Source organism: Copidosoma floridanum, unplaced genomic scaffold, assembly GCF_036245765.1.
Source record: "Copidosoma floridanum isolate Cflo_tuat_1 unplaced genomic scaffold, Cflo_Japanese_pri ptg000013l, whole genome shotgun sequence".
Classification (NCBI taxonomy): Eukaryota; Metazoa; Arthropoda; class Insecta; order Hymenoptera; family Encyrtidae; genus Copidosoma; species Copidosoma floridanum.
Window position 1 is genome coordinate 21,686,955 of NW_028321890.1, and position 21,581 is coordinate 21,708,535.

The 21,581-nt window shown below is 38.1% G+C and overlaps 1 protein-coding gene across 1 annotated transcript in view; it reads left to right on the top strand.

The window, feature by feature from the left end:
• Positions 1 to 21,581, top strand: part of MESR6 (misexpression suppressor of ras 6) — a 522,313-nt gene that overhangs the window by 241,221 nt on the left and 259,511 nt on the right. Inside the window, exon 4 of the mRNA XM_089591368.1 lies at positions 356 to 482. Coding sequence (XP_089447494.1) covers positions 356 to 482 — 127 coding nt within the window. The remainder of the gene's footprint in view (positions 1 to 355; positions 483 to 21,581) is intronic.

Genomic DNA, 21,581 nt, shown 5'->3' on the forward strand with positions numbered 1-21,581 from the left:
AAAAAACTTCATTACAAACACACATTTAATACACACCGCAATCCATTCGTATACGCAAAATTAATCTCCTCTCTGTTTTTTCAGCAAAATAACAGATCGTTTATCCGTGTACCTGCCGGCGTAATAAATTTTCTCGTTTTCACGATGCCCGCGAATCCCATCAATAACCAACGTACGCGCGTCTACGGCTATCTTTTTCCCATGTCTGTAAATTAATTGATTTTGTTTAACCACCGTGCGTGGCGAATCGTTACGACCCGAGAAAAATATTACAACTGCGGGTACACGCACATTTAATGAAACGACTTGGTTAATGATTTTCCATCTAACCACTCTGATAATGTGAATGTTGCAGGTTGACGTGCCCCGAGCCCTATTTCGTAAGCGAGGCTCTCTACTGTCTTCCCGAGGAGCTCGAAAATACCCGTGAAGTTACGCTGTGCGTTATTACCATCGGCAAGTTCATCACGAATCCAAGCGAGGTAAGTGATTTTGTTACGGTACACATGAATTTCTAGATGTATAATTTTTATACATTAGTTCATATCCACATATTTTTGTACATGACTGTCACGTCAATAACTTACCAATTCCTATTTGTATTGATGATTGTCACTCCTTACTGAAACGAAGCTTAAATTATATGGCACAGTCGTCGAATAATAAAGTAGCTATGTCTAAATCGAGTAAAAAAATTTTATAAACCTTTCGTTGCATCAAAAAAATATACTTACTGTTAATTTAACGCCGTTCATAATTTTTATTCTTCAATATTGATACTATTCCCCTATCACGTGACAATTTTGAAATGTAAATCTAACCTGCAATTATTCTAACTTTTTTATTGACAATTTTTTCGTGAATATTAAAAAAATTTGCATCTTCCTTTCCAGTGTAAAATATCATTGATAATATGAACTCAATACAATTAGAGATCCATTACCTTAGACTGTGTGCGCAAGGTGATACAAACTCTCTTCTTCCCAATGGTACGGTAGAGTAGCGCAAGAGGCGCTTGAATAAATAAGGGGACGGCTAATTGCGAGCACGAGCGCGCGATTCATCCGTCAACCGATGCTCTTTGCTTCTCTTCCTCTTACTCCCGTATGCTCTCGGGGTGCCGATTAAAATTATACTTACGCGCCAGCGCACTTATATGTATACATATATGCTATGGCAAGTGGTAATTGGAATGCGAGCGTTTGTGCTCGCGATACTTACGCGTGAAGTGATTGTTAATGATCGTTAACAAAGCATCCACATGAACCCAGGTCCTGTTCACATACTTAAGGCGATACAATGTCAAAAATGAATGTGAGAAATTATTGATTTGTTGTCGAGATACTTAATGTCAAGTTGAAACTTTATCAGGTTGTTATACCATTTAATTATTTTGTCTCGCTGTAATACAATTGATGTTGATATTTTAATTGTTTAAGATTGACAAAAAATTTTCATATTCGTTTATTACTGTGAGCAATGAGTAAACGATATTTCTGTTTTATAAATTAATAAACTGGTGGTAATCAGTCGTCTAGGAGCCTTTTACTGTTTGGGTAATAACTTTAATATTTCCTCAGAAATAATTACAATATCACTTACAAAACCTCGCAAATACCAGCTATTTACAATTTTCGAATATTGATTTTTATTTATGATTAATTTATGATTATTCCACCACGACAACCATTAAAATGACTATACGGATGTACAAGAAGTGTACGAATTGCTCATTGGTAAAAACTAAAGACGCATACAAGCACGTAGAGTACTTATATCTACAAATACATAAAAATCCCTCATGTTTTTCACATTTGAACACATGTAAGTGCACGTGTGCAAGCGTATACGTGATTTGAAGTAAATGAATTGAGCTTGCGTTGAAACGGGGGGGGGGGGTCATATCAAAGCTTCTTTTCTCTCGTGGATCGCTAATTAAATGAAACGGCTAATTAGATAAGTGATAAAAGGTTACGGCTTCGTACTCCTCCTTCTGCATCCCCTTGATTATTTTTTCTTTTTCCCCTCGAGGCTCTCTCTCTTTCTCCGTTACAGAACCAAGCTTTCCCTCCAGGCGCTCTCTCTTTCTCCCGTTTTTTCTTTCTCTTCGTATGAGAAAAGATCGAATCGAGCATCAGGTATATGTATACAAGCAGTGACCTCGTGATTAATAATAAACCCAATCGTTTGTATGCGCGCGCGTATACACGTACGCTCGTATATGCAGGTGTATTTATATTTTTGTGTGTGTGCGCGGATCGCATGATTCATGTGCGCTGGGCCGGGGAAACGAGCGGTTGGGCCCGGGCGCCCGATAGGTGCTCTCGCAAGCACATGCGTTTTTCGATTGGAATCGTATAAGTGCCCGGCGATTTATGATTTTCATAAAGCATATTGGCGAAGATTAAATTCACGAGCTGTACCAACTCTTTCTCTCTTGTTACAGCGGAGTCTCTTTTGAAAAAGAGGAGGAGAAGGAGAAAATCCTTAGTATATAAATAGAAGGGAAACGGAGAACATCGCGTTTTCTAATTTTACAAAGCGCGTGGGCCGGGGTCTATCCAGAAAGATCTTTTGAGTTTGTATGGGTATGAGAGAGAGAGAGAGAGAGAGAGAGAGAGAGAGAGAGAGGAGCAGCCAACTGTTATTTGGTAATACGAAGGAGAGGTATGCCTTTTTTTTGGAGGAGACAGCAACAGCGGTAACTGGTTTTTTCTCTCTTTCTCTTTTCAGAAATTGTAAGCGTGAGTGATTGTAATAATTTAAAATTGCAAATATAAATTCTGAATAGTCCGAGGGGATATTTTTTATTGTCGATAGTACGTATATTTGATTTCGTAGATTTACTAACTTTTTGTAGAGTTAACACCCAAGTAAATAATTGACGTGTATTCTACTTTCTTTCAGTTTAATGTTATTTTTATTGGTGGACGTAACATTTCAATTAATTATTTCAACGTCAATCATTATTTTATTGCGTGTTTTGATTAAACATGAGTATCTTATTGAAGTAAAGCCTTAGTATTAAATAAACTTCAATTCGAAATTTGTTTAATACCTTTAAATTTGCAAAAGACCGTGGCTACTGATAACAAAAAATAAAAAAGGAACCTCTGGCAAGTTAAAAAACGAAATGAAGAAAGAGAAACCGGAGCCCAAGGAGGCAGGTACCAAGTCTAAGCCTTTTTATCCACATCAGCAGCAGGGCATTTGTCACGCGAGACCTAATGCCCATACCTATACAGCGCCTATGGAGCAAAAAAGACAGAAAGAGAAATCCAGTCCTCATTTCGTTTTCGCACGGCTCATTACCTATCTGGGCTCTCCTAGGAATGACACTTAAAGCGCGCGCACGCGTGTGCCGTACAGTAGGCACATATAACGGCGAGAGATATTTATTATAATTGCTTGTCGCTCGGGCCCTGGTGCGTAATTTATGAGAGCGCGCGCGCTCGCTCCAGTTTTCGAGACTATAATCGCGTGGCAGCCAAGATGACAACGATCAACACCCAATATCATTGTTTATTTGTGTCATTGGTAGCTCGTGTGATCATGAGACGATGGTGGAAGCTCATGTCTGGTCCTTTTGTGACCGAATGCAGAACTTAAGGTTCCTAAAAGAATCTGTGTGGTCCATTACAAAGTTATTTATGAACACGGTGGCAGTAACGAGAGCTTTATCGTTGGATTAACGTTTCTATTAAAAAACCTACGATGATGGGGCTTCTATAACGTAAATCTTTTTTATGAGTTTCGCATTAGGCGATCTTGGGTACTTTTTTTAATGGGAAAGCGCATTAGTATTACGTTGCTCTGATAAATGACAAATCTCACTATCTATCGAGCTGCTTTTTGTTTATGTAAATATATATATGGTATAATTGATCAATACTAGTTTAAGTTTACAGTCATTAGTATAGGTATTAAAAATAAAACAAAAAGGCAATGAAAAAGTCTCAAGTTGAGTACGCGAGTTTGCACACACAAAAAAAAACTTAAAAAAAAAAAAAAAAAAAAGAATTGAGTAATTCGTTTCTTTGCTGTTGTAAAAATTTCTCCACCTGCAAATAAGCTTGTATACACGCCAAAGTGAAACGCATCAATTATTTTCTCTCAATTAAGTAAGGCCAAAACGTAACACAGCTAGTCTCGTCTGACGATTCTTGTACTACAACGTATACACGTGGTTGTAAAAGCAATAGTATCAGCCAGTAGTTGTCTAGACGCGCTAAAAATACTCCTGAGGAACAATTTCCCTCTCCCGCGTAATCACGAGAATTTCCTTTGCATTGCGTGCTCACCACCAGAGCGAGCTTCATTTTCCTTGCAAAATTAAACGAAAAAGACCATCACACGCTCTTGCACGTATGCATACTGCGCATATACGATCACGATCGAAAGTTCGTATTTACGTGTACTGCGGGCATTAAAAAAACCAGCAGCCCACCGCAAGCGTCTCGCGAGGTGCGAACGCAATTTGTCCGCACGTGTGTACGCGCTTGCACACGTATACACACGCAAATTTACGTCGGAGGAGGAGAGGAGGAGCAATTAAACTCCCTGAAGTAGAAAGAATTAATGCTCCCGCCCGATTCTCATCGAGGAAACCTACAGAGCACATACGCAACACGTTGCACCACGCCAAATATACATACATACACGTACGGCACATGGAAGCAGTAGCAACGGCGGCCCATAAGTTTTCCTTCTTAATTAAGCCCGTTAAATTAACATACTCGAAATAATAGAGCCGAACAACTCATTAGTCGGACCGACACTACGGGTACGTCACGTGTAACATACATTACAATCTCACACAAGGTACTGTACGTAACTGCAATGCATGCCACATACAGTGTCATCGGCCGCCTCCTAATCCGCTTTCTCAGCCCGCTTAAATAATTCAGTAGCAGCAGCGCAAATCGGCCCCTCCCGTCCGACCGATACACTTACGAGTGTACTCGTACATGTATTCATATATACCGACCGCGGGAACGATGACCATTAAATTAAGGACTGCGTCCCGAGACCCCTTTGGCTAGCTTCTAATTAACATGCTTGTATATATCGATCGCAAGGCCAAATCTCCTTCATCTGTCTCTTTAAAAGACTGTGTGCGCGCACACTCGACTGCTTGTGTTTATATTTATACGTGTGGGGCGCGTAAAACCGATTCTCGGCGATATTCCCTCGGACGAGGCATAAATTATTCAGGTAGCCGGGGACCTCGAGTGATTAATTTTATTGGTCGTCGACGACGATGACTACTTACCTTCCTCCCCCGGATATGAAGCCCCTCTCTTGTGTGTATATCGGGGCTGGACACTGCCGTTGACCACTTCTTAGCAATTAGGTGGATGACTTTTCAAACATTGCAGTACCAATTGTGTAATAATATTGAGAATGTTGGTCAGTCATAACATCTATAATTCAGCACAAAACGAAAATACTTTGTGGTAATGAGAAATTTAATATATCCATACGTTGAAATTAATTGGGAAAGACTTGAGGTTATTTACTAGATCATGCAAAAAATTTGCCGTAGTTTGTTTTAACTTTTTTCAAACAATTGATTGCACCCTATTTTTTCATTACAATGTAGTCAACTGTTCGAATATTAATCAATCCATTGATGACAAGATAATAAATAAAACATTTTATTAAAATCGAAGTTTCCAAAAAAAGTATGCACTCTCGAGCGAAGCAAATCGTGAAAATAGGTCACACAATAAATATTTCTGATTCCATCTCCTTGTTCATCTCAGCGACGTAGCATTTCACTGTGCTATTTATTGCTATACGATGGAGTCGCACAAAATATTCATCGTTCTTACGATCATAATTTATTATTCACGCCTAACAAAAAAAAAAAAAAAAAAATCCAGCCATCCAAGAGATCAGCGTTCGAATGATCGTGTACGTCCAGAATCCAACGGTATGGATGAATCCCGTTCAAGCTGCTGAGCTCGGGGGGTTGTTGTTGCATATCACACATCGCGCAGCTGCATCCGAATAGTCCGCAGAAATTTCTCTTTTTCCCTTCGAAGATCGCATTTCTAGAATCTGTAGTCTGACAGCAGTAGTCACATTCGAGACCATATTATTGTGATATGCAGTTGCAGAAACCCCTTGTTGCGCCTCTATGTTCCGTTTTGGCCAATCGCTCTGTTACCACGAAGGACTCTTTCTTTTTTCGTGATAGTTCCTTACACTGCATTTATGTCTGCAAAACTGTTCCTTCATAGCTGCTAGAGTGGCCTTTTGTGTCATTTGCAAAAATATTAAATTAAAAATTCTGTAACGGTAAAATCGAGGGTAAAATACGAGTAAAGATTACTTTCTGTCTGAAAAGTTATTGAAAATATAAAGTAAGATGATACAAGGGACTTTCTTTCAATAAAAAAAAAAGTTTTGTTTATTGTGTTTTGGTCAGTTGTTTTTATATTTAGTTTCGAGGAGTTCAATTTTATTAATAAACTAACAAAAAAAAAAAAAAAAACTTTTCCACATCACCAACTTTTCATGTATACTTGTGTTATTTCTAAATTCATGGATATGATAAAGCTAACCATGTTCACTCGGAGAAACTCGAAATTTTAAGCAATAATTAGACGGCACATACGATTAGCCGACGAAATCGATGTATAAGTAAAAATTTTGCTGTGCAGTCAGACACTCTGAGAAAGAAAGAGATAGAGAAAGATTACGCAAGTCGGCGGACTCGTTCACATAGGCTTACACGAATGAAGGACCTTTCACCGCTATATATGTGCACTGCATCAACTATTACCAACTATACATGTCGTATAGCTTAGCTGCAGATTCTCTTTGTCGTTGTCGTCGTCATCATCATCATCGTCAAAAATACATCTACAACCCGTCATTTATATATGTATGGTAAATATAGTCTTGCGAGTCTCGCTATCGCATACACAAGTTGCTGCTTCTTTTGCTCCTGCTGAGCTCGAAGCAGTTGATGCAATCGAATAGACGATCGCTTGGAAATGTCATTGATAAATGTGCATGAATCTCAAGCGCCGAGCTCGTCCGAGCGCTTTTCCTCTTCTTTTTCTACTCAAGTTTTTTTTTCCTTCTCTCCATATCACTTGCCAATGCTTTTTTTCTTCTTTTCCATCCCGTTGCCTATCATGATAAGTGCCTGAAGTTTGCAGCACGGCTCTACTTTTTAACTTTTTAAAACTAGAACGTGCCTCGCACCAAGTTTCTTCCTGGCTTTCATGATTTTTTTTTTGTAGCTATCGAGTTTTTTACTATTAAATGGATAAATAGAGTAATTGAAATCGTCGTGTTCTTAAATGTGACGTATAAATTACGTTAGGATGAAAATAATAGAGTTTATTTCTGATAGACAAGAGATCGAATTTTGTTTTTGTCGATCTCGATAAGAATATATATTGAGAGTAAGAGTGAGTTGTAATGCGATCGAAGTTGTGTGTTAGATAATTGAAGTTCTACATAAATAACTCAATTCAACGTTACGGAGCGGATACGTTTCGCATTGTTCGATATAAACGTCATAGCATGCATGGGACTTATTATGCAAGATAGATATATTTTACAATTAGAGATAAATTCAATCGAAAATAAATCTCCGCGTGGAGTTTATCGAGCATATGAAAGTCAAATTTAATTTTTCTTTCTAGTCGATGCAATCTTGTTTTGATACGGTTCATAATGTTTTAAAAAAGGGCTGCAAACCCGTTTGTATGATTACAGACGTTGAACACATTTGACACATTTTTTTTTTATTTCCTTTTTTTTTATTCTTCATTTCAAGTTAAACTTTTGTTTTTACTTTATAATAGTATAAAGAAATTCAAAAATTCAAAAAGTTTTTTGCCACTTAACTCAGTTTAGTCTAACAAAATTACGTAACTACGGACTAAAATATTCATACAAAATGGTATCATCTCAGAAGTCTGTATGGTAACCTGATTAGGTTATTGGATATCGAATTTAAAAAAAAATAAAAATATTGGATACTAATCATCGGAAGTTTTTCAAAAGTTAGCCTGAGTTTAAATTCATGGGATTCATTAAATTGTTACCATTTATTTTAATCATCATATTGTCAGAGAAATAATATCTCATCAAAGTAAAATTTAAGGTCAATAGTGTACGTATACACTATTATTTACTATGTTATGTTACAATCAAATAGTCTCATTTGTTTTCAATGAAAAAAAATTACGGTTGTCGAATAAAATTGTAATAAGTAGTTTCAAAATTGGAAAGATATGCAATGCATGTTTTAATTTGATACTTTTCATGTTACAGTTCAATGCGGGTGACTCAATCAGTGTCTGCTATTTAATCTCTTACAATTGATTTAGTATACCAATACCATAAATAAAAATAATTTTAGAGAGTAGTAATGTTGCCAGATACCTCTACTTTACGTCTTCATTTTGAATATTCAAGTGACAATAATGAATGTTACCATAATACTCAACTATAGCGCCTACCGACCTACTCAACTACAGCGCATAACCGCCCGCTCTATTTAGCCAAAAATTTTAATCTCAGCTCAGATGAAGTTAGACGATCAGCTAAAACTTTGTCCACTTTATTGCTTTGCCCACGTTTTAGAACCGAAACTTTTCGACATTCTTTTCTGATCCAGGCTATTTACTTGTTAAACAGAACTTGCATCCCAGTCTTCGATCCTGCGCTCATTACTAATTTCAAAGAATCTTTAAGGAATTCAATATTAAATAGAGAGAAGATTGAGAATGAGATGGCTTTGAATGAATGGCACAGCTGCTAAACTAAGCTAAACTACAACAAAATTTTAATCTTAATTCAGCCAAACACACTTTTTACACACTATATAAAAATCCTTATTTATTTATTTATATATTTTTACCAAGTACTATCAAATTTCTATTATCATTGTAAGTTATAATGTTTAACAAATTCTAGCATACACAATATTGTACCTATTTCTTTAGCCTTATACTACTACAATCGTAATTAACCTACAAAGATTTGCTTTACATGTAATTCGTGAACTAAACATGTATTAAAACTATACCAATACTATTACACTTTACTTGCATCTACGATTCTACCACACTACTTTTTTTATACGCTTTTTGTAATTTAGTAAATTATTAACTTGTTGTAATTCGTTGCATAAACTTATTTAAATCTGTATTTTTACAAATCATGTTGTATATTTCAAATGTATTATTATCAGAGGGCCAGACATGGCATAGCCACAAGGCCTCAATAAAGTGCAATCTAAATCTAAATCTAATTTTGTACATAGTCGTACTTTAAACTTGAACACTTTAAGTTAAAAATCTGTTGTCCAACCAACTGATGTGTAACTAACGAGACTAAACGTAACAATAAACTTTTAAAATCCCTTTTGCAAGTAAAACACGAAAAAATTCAGTAACCATTTTCTCCACTTATTTCATATGGATGCATGTCCGTCAAAAGGTTCAACAGCCTCGTCGCGCTCACCCACGTTAGCTTGTTGGCTCACCGTAAGTGCTTACACGCCGAGCGAAATCCGGCTTTTGAAAATGATTTGAAGGGTCTTGCGTGTGAATAAGATCGCCTCTGTGCGATCTCTCCCCGGTGAGCATATAATCGCGCTATAATTCTTAGGGGAATCCAAGCGAGCGAGCTAGAGTCGTATAGTTCCTTTCGTCGGAGGAAAAGCGGGGGGCATGTAAGTATCTAACGAGCGTGAATTCCGAGGAATGGAACCGCGCCGCTGCTGTATACTGGGGCGCGTTGCGCATGCCAAGATTTACGAAGCCAAAGTCCCCGTGCGGATGTGTATACACGTGGATATAATGTGGAAAGGTGGGGAGTGTAAGTGATGAGAGCGGAAAAGCTTCTTTGAGTTGGTTTTGCGCGAAGGATAATGTTGTTGAGGAGAGACGCTCTTTCGTTTGCTCCCGTTTTCTTCTAGTTTTTTTTTGGTCCGTCAACGTTACAGCTTAAACGGTCTTGGATGTTTTTTCAATGCAATTAGAGTGGCTCGGCAATTTATACGTCATGAATAATTGAGTAGAGTTTTGGTTTTGTGGATTTCATGACTGGTGTTACGTTTTACTCTATTGAAACTTAATGGATCGATTGTTTAACATCTGATATGCTTTAATTTTAATATGTATACTAAAATTTGAAATTTTTATTTTTTACAATGTAGTTTTCTTAGCTTCCATATGCGAGTATTACTTAGTTCATGGTTAACTTAATTTCGAAATATTTTTCTCACAAGTCACTTTACCAACTGACGTAGCAGATAATAAGTTTTCGTAGTTCTTAAAACGTTAAATCTTATAGAAATTCTATCGATCAACAGGATGTTACGTTTTGAAAAATTAAGTTCGGAAACAATGATGCAACTGAGAAAACATTTGTCCTGATTAACTAGTTAATCCCCTTAACTATTCAGTTTATTGAAAATAAGAATTTAATGACACCTTCGGAGAAAAACTACTCTCATTAAACTATACAAACAAACTCCCAAAAATTAAAGAAAAGAAAAAAATTATTATTCGATGAATAATTTACTCATCCATTTTTCGAACGCTATCAATTTATGCTCGAGCAAAAAAATCACCAAAAGCAATTCATTACAAGAACCCGCAGAGGAACCGGTTGAGAAGCTCAAAAGCAACGCTAAGCTACACACACGTATAGGAAACAAGATTGAGTGAGGGCAAAGGGGGCAGAATAAAAAAAAAAAAAAAAAAAAAAAAAAAAAAAAAAAAAAAAAAAAAAAAAAAAAACGGTAGGAAGAAGAGAGGAGCAAGAGAGAGGAATAAAAGCCACTAGCGCATTAATTTTAGAGCTCGTGGTGAGGCAATTTCTATGTAACACCTACGTAATTTTGTCAGTCGGTTTTTGCTCTTCGTCATAATGTAATGCACCGAGTCGAGTGCCGCTCTTTCTCCCCACATAATACATCAGTTCGCGTTAATGTACACACATACGCACACATGCGAGTGATATCTCTTCCCCTGCAGTTTCTCCGCCAATTAAAATGCAGAGAGGATTGAAATACTCGCGATAAAGATCCAATTCAGCGCATTTTGTGTCGCTGAATTTCCGATAAAAGTTCATCTCTTATCGGAATAGGTACTGGCTGCTGGTTGTTGAACCGGCTTTTATAAACTCGAGCGCGAACGCGTGCTATTATAAATATGTTATCGTTCCGGCGAGGGAGAAGGAAAAAAAAAAAATAAATAAATAAAAAAAAATGAGAACCAACCAGACTCGCTCGGCCGGGTGTACAGCTCGGCAGCGGCTGCTGCATAATTTTCATTCGTTCCTTAAATGCCTGCCCCGATCGCCTCGTTCCATTATCCATCCGTATCATTCACGTATACGTTATACGCATGTACGCGCAAGCGAAGGTGCATTATGTACTTTTTTCGTCTTATTATTCTTCCTCTGCTTTATCTATAGCTGTCGTTTTGTTGTCGTGCCTTAACCAGCAGCTCGCAGGGACTACTGAAAAAGTAGCCGATCGCAACGTGTACAGCAGAGAGGCATTCTTTGAGATCATTTGAATTTAAATTGGCCGAGACGCAGGCCGATACTTTTCGCTCCACGTGTGTATGTGTGTATAATACGCGTGTGCTTAGGTGTATATAATAAACTAGTACAAAAAAGGGAGATAGAGAACACGATGGATTAATTGATTCAACAGATCTAATACGCGGCGTTGATTGAATTTATCTCATTGTAGATGGACGTTTTAACGAATTTTCATATTTTGCAAAGGTCAATACACCACGTAAGTTTCACGTCAACGATTTTTTAGGAAGCGGTACCCTTGGATAAACCTTGTTTAATGATTATCTTCTTTAAATATTGTACTACTACTCCAATACCAAGTTTGCAATAATATTTTTTAATGATATTTATCAGACAAAAGGCCATAAAATTAGATTTCGATGACAAAAGGTTTAGAGCGTAAAAAGAATTTATGAACGTCAATGGGATAGTAATGATTATTATTATCATTTTATTAGCTCTAACAAGCATCTCCGATCTGTGTAAGTCGCTCATAAAAAGCTTGCACGTCGTACCGCACGAAGACATCAATGAAATCAGTTCCTGTTTATTATACCTACTAACTTATACAGCAGATCGTGAGAATCGGCATCTCGAAGAATCAATCAAAGTTACATATATATATACCGAGCGACGCAGCGATGTTTGCATGTCAAGTGCCGAGCGTACGTATAGCTTGAAACGCAGTCTCCTTGTAATACGACCGCCATAAATAATAGAATTATTAATAGAACTCATTACAACAAAACCAGTCCATCGTCCGGCTAGAAAATTCCATCGCTCCATTGCCAAGTCGAGAAAAACATTGGCGTGCTCTAATCTCCCCTGCGGGTCGCACGTTACCGTGGCCTCGTAGTATCCAATAAATCAGCGCGAATTATCAAACTATAGAAAAGCAGTTAATTTCATAAAGGCCTCCGTTGGCGCGTTATCTCGCCTATAGATATGTATCTGTGTCCCGATGGACTCTCTTTGGATTTTTCGTCAATTTGCCCCGCCAATCTACCTGGCTCGATCGACGCACGTGATTCTCTTTCTCTCTCACTCCGAAGGAGTGATCTCCTTGGCTCTTTCTCTCCCGTGACTCATACGAAAAAACGTCCCAGATGATGAATGGGATCTCCGCGCCCGGAAAAATTGCAATAATGATCAATGCAAGATTAATCGACGCCACAGAGGCGCTCTCGCCGCGATTTCATCTCTCTGTGCGGCGTCGCGGATGCAATACGTATGTATCGTAACGCGTGCCGTGCCGTACCTATACCCGAGTCCATCTATTCAATGGCCTTTCCTCCAGTTATTGATTAAGGGTAATTTCAGCAATGGGCAAAAATATTTCCTACAAATGCGCAGTGCACGTAACCTTATAGGTGAACCAACTCTAATGGGTGAAATGTCGGGGTCTTTTTTTCCCCCCTTTTTTTTTATGGGAAAAAGCAGAGTTACACCGCGCAGCTGAGTCTTATGTATCGGCTTGGCTCGTAACAAATGTTATTGCTACCAATAAAATATAGGTTTTGTAAGAGACGGTACACATATACGAGGCGGCAAGAGAGACAAAAAGAAGCGGTGAGAACTCTCCGTCGAGCAAAAGCCGATCTTACGAGTTATCATGCTCGTACAGCGCACCAGTGCGAGTACTTTAATTTTACAGACAGGAATTTTTGTTAACACGATTTTCAGATTTCAATCGTGATTAGATGTATACTCGTGCTGTTTTATTTGCGCGCGCACACACACACATGTGTAATATAACGTGGTTAACAGGATTACGAAAATATACGTCTGTTTTTTTTTTTCCTTTCGTTACCTCCGTCTGTTCATATCATACCGCTCTGTCAGTGTATTTTACACAAATTAGAAAACGTTAATCAGCGCTAGCGTAGCAAGAGTTTCAGAGTAATTACCACGAAACGCGGATTGAAAACTTTATACGTGTACACTACTTCTCCCTGTACACATACTCGCCACCTTCTCTACACGAGCGCTTTTCAACGTCCCACCTATAGTACGAGCATCAATAAATTAATAAACTCGATAAAAATATCTGCTTTAAATCCATCCTGGTGAAACAAGAAATTATACCTCGTTGAAATAAATTATTATCATTTCGGAGCGTTGCCGCCTTACACGGGTCTAATTGTTTAATTACAGGCGTGTACACGCTAGACGCGCGCTGAGCACGTACGACTTATAAATAACGGCGTTGCCTGAAAAATATCGAAGCTCCACTTGGCGTGCAGTGTGCGCAAATGTTACTCGCCCGCCTGTAGGGTAATCCAACAAAGGATCGCCACTCGGCACTATAAATTTATTTCCCCCGCGCGGTATTCTCGTGCAGCTTGGCGATCTTAACACAAATCGGTCGCTACGTACTGTTGTCAAGCTCATGCATACACGCACGCGATTTAATTCATGATAATATAAGCGTAGTAATCGCGGATGCTTCTATGGTTAAAGATATTGATCTACAGGTATATGCTCTGCGAGTGCGAAAAGAAAATTAGATGCCATTTTTTTCGGGCTGTTTGCTAGTTTTATTTAGCGTGACAGGGAGCGACCGCAGCGGGCTGTTCTTTTTTTTTTATTCTCTCTGCTTCCGATAAACTCGTAAATACCGTGCTCAATTGCCGGGAGTACCGACATGCCGAAAGGAAGAGAATGAAGCGGAAAAGCTGACGCGATGTCGATGGTGATTTTTCTGTTTTTTTTTTTCCCTCCCCGTTCAAATCTCTCGTGTACCGATAAATTGCTCGGATTAGAATTCGATAACGCGTGACGGATTCGATACACCATGCAGGAACTAGTTCTTACCTGCTCGGAGCGTAACTGATGTAGTTGATTTTTTCAAATAGTGCAGCTCAATCAATGGTGTTTTCCGTGGAATTCGTTCAATAAGTGCAGGTTTTTTTTATATTATGGCAGATATATGCGAATGGTCGATAATTAGTTTTTTCAAAATTACTTTTTCATGTTCTTCTCATTTAAAAATATTAACATTTGGATGAGTATTGTTACTCAAGCCGGTAAAGCGAAATGTTGTAGTTATTATCTTTGTTCTCGATACTTGATGATGCTGTGATTGGTAAAATCATTAATTTAATGAAAATTTGATCCGGTATTTTATAGAAGTAACATTAATATTATGAAATTTAAAAACAGATATTACAGAATGTCTCTCATTTTTTTCCCAATGAAAAAAAAATTTTCTTTTTATTCTTATACGTATAAAACAAAATTTTTTGCATCCTTTCACATCCGTAAACGTAGATATTTTCATCAGACTCTACCGCCAAGAATCTCTTTTGCATCTTTCCGATTGTATGCATGTTATTGTTCAGCGAACACACACACACACACACATGTATGTACAGATCGGGCCCTCGATACTTCTCATTCAGCACTCATCCTCCGAAGAAAACGGCCAGCGGCGTCGCCAGCGCGCTTTGTACACACACCGCGTAGCTTCACGATAGTAATTTTTGTTCTCATCGTAATTATCCCACGAGCTCGCCTGCATCGAGAGGTATCGGTCAAGGAGGCAATCCGCGCCGGCTCACAACCAAAACCCTCCGAAGCCCCCGATATTCATCGATTTCTCGCAGCCTCCCTCGATTCTTTCTTTCCATCAGCCGATGCCGATGAAGATTATGAGGGGAGCCAAAGAGCCACAAGGGAGATTCTGGGCCTCGTCATCAAGATTTTCCGAAACGTCATGCATCTCAATCTCGGGTGATTCGCCACGCGGCAGCGCACTTTATTCCGACACGGGGCACGGTATACCCACCCCGAGGCTCCTCAGCAGCAGCTACGCATGCAGAGCGATATGATGAAGTTATCAAACGCAGCCGCCAAAACGACGTGTCGAAGTACTGCGTCCGACTCTCCCTGTGCCCGCGCGTATGTGTGTGTACCGATCGATCGGCCGATCGAGAGATTTGACCGATGGCGATCGCGCGTACACGTGCCGGAGAGTTATGCGCTTATAATGCGATGAGCTCGTTCATTAATCCGTGCGCGGTTGAAACGACGTGTTAAGACTAAGGGGCCCCCGGCCAGATCCACGCCTCCCTCGCGAACGACTCGGGACACATGAGCCGCGGTACAAGTGCATGTAATCTCTCGAAGGCGTATGCCGGCGCTTTGCTCCTCCATTCGTCTCTTCTCTTCCCTTTGGGCTCGTGTGGGTATATACTTTACTTACTCTTATACGTGCCAAGGAGAAGAGGAGAAGACGAGGTATGGAGAGGCTGCTCGGTTGGCGTGGCAGCAGCAGCAGCATCAGCTTCGAGGCAAAGCGGCGCCAGGCAGGCAGCCGCCAAAGTCGATGTACGCTCTCTCTTTCTCGTGTGGAGCTCGTATGCAGCCGGCAGATGCAGCTCGCTGGTTTTGCAGGTTCTGGTTCCGCGCAGGCTTCGAGCCCGCGTGTGTGTAACTACGTGGTACGTGGTTGCAATGTGCGAGTGTACTCTTTTTTGCGCGATAGAACGTGAGCGGTTGTGTGCACAGGTGGGCTCTCGTGTGTTGCGGATGCACGTATATCTGGCGGAGAGAAGCGCGAGGTATAGCGACTCTGATGTTTTCGTGGCTGCTTTCGGCGAAATCGTTTGCCAAACCTTAAGCTCGCGTATAAGTACCGTTTATTCTTCGTAGAAGTACATGTTTTTTCCCCTAACTTCTCTTTAACAGTGTGATTGCGAATCGGCCTAATTTTTTTTTTTTTTTTGTTTCGTTTGTCTTAAATTTACTTGTTTATTTATCCGTTGGTTTTTATGGGGTGGTCATCTGAATTTATGTAGCATTGCCTTTCAATAATCAATCAGATAAGTAGTTTGAATCTAAAAATAATGTATTCTCAATGCTAAGATATTGTCAATTTATTATAAAAACAAGTCCAAATGATTCATTATCAAAATTCATTATTACTCTAAGAGACTTGAGATGGGGAAGTCATAGAAAATTGTAAAAGAGTTAATCATCGTGCAATCGTTTACACGAAAACGTAATTTTTCACAAATATTTCTTATAAGTGTGAACTTTAACCTGTTTCTGGTTTTAAATAAATGCCCATACAACCTTATCTTTAAATGATATTGAGCGTTGATAAGATACCTAGAATCTAAATACAAAAATAACTGATGAGCTGTCATTATGTTTGACAATGTCTTATCTTATTGATTGATTGAAAAATAATACAATAAACTTGTTTGATGATTTAATTTTTTAATGTGCTCGCTTTTTGTGACAAATAAACATGATTTTCAGAATCTGTGCAACAATTGTATCTCATGACAGTAATTATAAGCAGTTCTTAGAAATTTTTTATTTTCATATTAACATCAAGAAGAAATACATGACTAAAGATTATTTATGAATTATTTATTTTTGTAGAAAAAAAATTATTTCTAATGTTTAAATATATTGTTTCACAATAATCTTTTGTATATGCTATAAATATTTCTTAATAAAATTTTTTTTGAATGCTACGTCAATCTAAAGATTTAAATTAAAAAATAGCTAGAAAATTTTTTTGAGTTCATAATAAACAAGATTAGCACAGAAAAATATGCTAAGTCAGATAAAAATCTTTATATTCATAAAATCATGAGATCTGTCTGTTACACTAACATTTATGAACACATTTTACATGATTCAAAACAAAAGTATGTTATCATGTATATTAAATCTTTTAATATTATAATTAACATTACAAAAAAAATTCAAAACTAACATTTTTTAACTCAGATAAAATAAGAAGAAGAAAAAACTTTTGAATTGTAATTAGACCCGGAAATCTTATGATACGTATACCTGATTGCACACAGAAATATATTCAGTTACATGTATCTACATTCAAACAAATTTAATGGTATGAGATAAATTTCTTGATTAAACAAACATACCTATTACTTTTTAATAAATTTTTATAATTTTCTAGATTTTCTAATATACAATATCCAGAAAATCTTCTTTTTTAATGTATCTTAAAATCCATCAAATTTTCATTAGAGCTTAGTAAAATAATTTAATTATACAAATTAATAGTATATCAAAGTATATTATACACATAATTACTTAAGTCAATTGTTTTTTCCAATTACTTTCTCTTTTTTTATATCATCTACAAATTCTTTAAATTTTTCTCTTTTAGTATTCGATCTGATACACAATCAATTGTATCTTTCTTTCTCTAGATTATAATCTTGATTTTTCCTTAGTCTCTTGAATTATAAACCTCGTACTTTGATTTTATTTGTTAAAATTTTTTTCTTGCTTTTAGTTGCATCAGTTGTACCATCTTTACGTTGGTCCTTAACGTTCCTTCAGTATACCAGTTTTTAAATAAAAGTCTTCTCTGTTAAAAATTTTTTTTTCGTTATCACTCCTTACTTTTTCATCAATCCCTTCAGCTGATTCCTTCAGACTTAAGTATTGTTTACTGCTATTGATTCTTGACATTTTCAATGAATCAAACTATTACTGTCATTGAAGTTACATGAATAATCAAATCTCACATCTTAATTTTGCGTAATTTACCGATTTAAATTTTATAATCTAATTCTGTTACATTGTGTTACATATGATTGATTAATTCTTTTTAATAGTTTTTTTTTAATGTCTCAGGAGGAGTTTATAAATTTTCCTGCAAAATCGAAAATTCGTTGAAAAAATAATACCGATCGAAAAGTCCAACAAACCCCAAGTCTAGCCGTGCATGGGAAACGATAAAACAATCTTCGTTTAGCACGAAAATATTTTCGTACCCATTCCTGGCAAAATTTCGAAATCCTGCTCTTGCTCGATAGAAATATGCACCGGGTCAGCCTCAGAATCGCACGCCAAGACAACCCCAAGATAAGTCAGGACACGGAAAACAGCAACAAGATCGAGAGCGGCGTATCGACCGCGATCTTGAATCGAGAGACACGGCGGGAGAGGGGGGGGATCGATAGTGCAACTACTCGGGTCCCGAAAGATCGATAAAGCCAATCGGCCAATCAGCCCTACGGAGAGAAAGAGACCACGCGAGACGGTAACGATTGTGTGATCGTGTATTACGTAAGATATCGCGATCAATTTGGCCGTAGCATATGCCACGGATTATCGGGGACCGGATACGCTGAGGAGAAAAAGAGTGCAATATTTTTGAATGATCAAATCGCGACTTGACATGGAGCAGAGAAAGAGCGAGGTGAAAAAAAATCGTAGCTGCTACAGTTGCGACCTTCTGCTCGTCATCGTTATGGTGGTGAGAGAACGACCTGCATGTATTACACAGCATAGCAGCAATCGTGACGCCCTCCCAGCCATCAGCTCTCCGAGAGACAGTTAGTTTGGCTTGTATATCCGGAATATAATGCATACACGTGTTGCTGTACGATCCCTGTCTATCTTTCTCTCTGTTGTTAAATAATTATTTTCGCATCGCGATCCTACCAAAAGATAAGCTAACGACAACGAGGATTGTGCACTTGTGTGCTGGTACATGGATGGATGCTATAGTAGCGCTGGCGCGGTGACGTTGCTGAATGTTCCGATGTAGCGAGCAAGAGATAGCAGGAGAGAGAGGATACAGATACACAAGAGTGCAAGTAATCAGAGACGTGTGTTTTTCGTACTGAAGCGAGGAAGACGGAACGGGAGTCACTTTCTTGATGCCGTGAGCTGACTTTAAGGAGAACTTGATGGATTTGTTTGGGAGTCCATATCGCATAACTCGACACTGTTTCGCGATAAAATTAGCTTCGCTGTATTATATACCAAATGTCATTTTTAATCCTTCTACATCGCAGTTGCAAGCACATTTGCAAAGTAGATATTTTTTGTTCGCATCAAAAACTTTTGCGTTAGAGTTTCAAGCGTTTACTTATGATCGAGATAATCTGATTATTATTACAAGATGACTGTTATCGATAATCATGCACTCTAATCTTCAATAATTATAGACAACTCAAACGGCAATTATCGATTTATCGTGATAATCTCAAATCTTGCGTTAATTAAAGTAATAAAATTCTCACAATATACCCTGAATATATTGGCCTGCAACCAGTAACCAAGTGCAATAGTCTCAAAGTATTTATCAAAGCATCAATTGTTAAGATTGAGTTATATCATTATTCAATAAAGGTCTCTCAATGATTGCCTGCGCAAATGTATGTATGTATGTATGTATGTGCCTGATGTGAACTCCCTCGTTATCCAAGCGCCACACGGAGCTGCTCACTTTTAGATACACATATACCATGTATGTATATATATTTGACAATTTACGCATTGAGAAATTATAAGTCGTTATACTTTGGAGCAGTATTGTCCGGAGTCGTCGAGGCGAGCTTAATAGCTCATGCGCGCGATGTATATTTCTCTCATTCTAATTATAATTTACCACGTGTGACTCATTAAAAGCTACGGTGGGTATACAGCACACGCGAATTCCTCTTGATTCATGAGACAATTAAACGTGTGTGCCGCCTCCATTAATAGACTCGTAACAAACGTTGAGTTTGAACGCTTGGCTTTATAATTGGAAGCTCGACAGAGTAGTGAGTATTAATAATTATGCTAGTGACCTGCAGTAAACGTCAATTATTCGAGTCAATGACACACTAAAAGCCAAGCTTTTTATCCAAAGTGCGAGAAAAAATGTATAGGACGGAAGAAAGAAATGAAAGGGAAAGAAAAAAAGTAGTGTAGAGAGGTAAAAGAAAAAAAAGGGAAGGAAGATCGGGAGCGTGTGCGTGCGTTATATGTACGATCTCCCTTGCAAATTGAGCGGGATGAATTAATAGATACATCGCGTCGAACGCGAGTGACTCGACGGTGGTGGCTGGAGCGAAGAGTCGCCCGCAGAGCAACTGAGAGAGAAAGAGAAACTGCATGTACACGTTACAGCAGCAGCGGCAGTGCGGGGACGACTCTTCGATCCTCGTGCCCGATACAGAAAGAGGATAGCCGAAGAATGACAAACGGCGCCATGTGCCTCAATAACAGAGGCAATTTCATCGCCCTCCCTCGCCCTTCTCTCCCTCTTTCTCCCTCCTCTCTTCTATTATATTCTTTCGTTGTACTCTTTGTTTTGTTGTCTCTTTTTTTTTTTCGTTCTCTTTCGTCGTTGCTTCTCGATCGTATGCACTTTGTTGTGCTCTGGTGATGAGTTGGCTGTTTTGATAATTTTGTTTACACAGTCTTTTTAATGATGTGTTTTTTTTCTTATTTTTTTTTAATTAAAATGCAATTAATAGAGCAATTTTTCGTAAATGAAACATATCTTTTTGAGTAATATGGTCTAGTCTTATCGTGTTTTCCGAGGAATGCAGTCATTTGATGGTAAAATTATGCTTGGTTCATCAACATTTAAGCATATTCTTATTTAAAGGCTTTATTGGATTTTTAAATTTAAATCAAAAAAATTTCATTTCCAAACATTTTTTTTGTTACCTCTGCTCGATACAACTGTAGGTGTATCCGACAGTTGAATGAAATGTGAATGACAACGAAAATCAACCTTACTGTCCAAAGACTAATAATGTTTTGCTTTATTCTGATCAGCATCGTCATTGTTCACTACTACCCTGTCCCCCTCCGACAATTAAACATGTACAGTGTAAGTTTAGAATTACATGCCAGATTTGTCGAAAGTGACAACGACTGTAACACCTTTACCATGTTTTAGCTCGACCATCAATCACTTTTTTTTTTTTTTTTCTTTTAAGTAAATGAACGAGCCTAACTCTAGAGCCAAGACAGAATCAAGGCAAAATGTAATCGATTTCCTTAGGCAACTGATCCATTTGAGCAATTCTTCTTAACATAATAATACATGCATGGATTTACACGCCTGCAGCCCACGTTTTCTCTCGTCACATTCGCGCTCACAACACTTGCGAACACGAAAGAACACCGTGCGGTGGCGGTGGTGGCGAGGTAATGGTGGTTTGGGTTGCCTGTGCCAAACACACACATACACCTACCTATACACGTACACGCTCGAGCTGCTTATTCAAGGCTCGTCG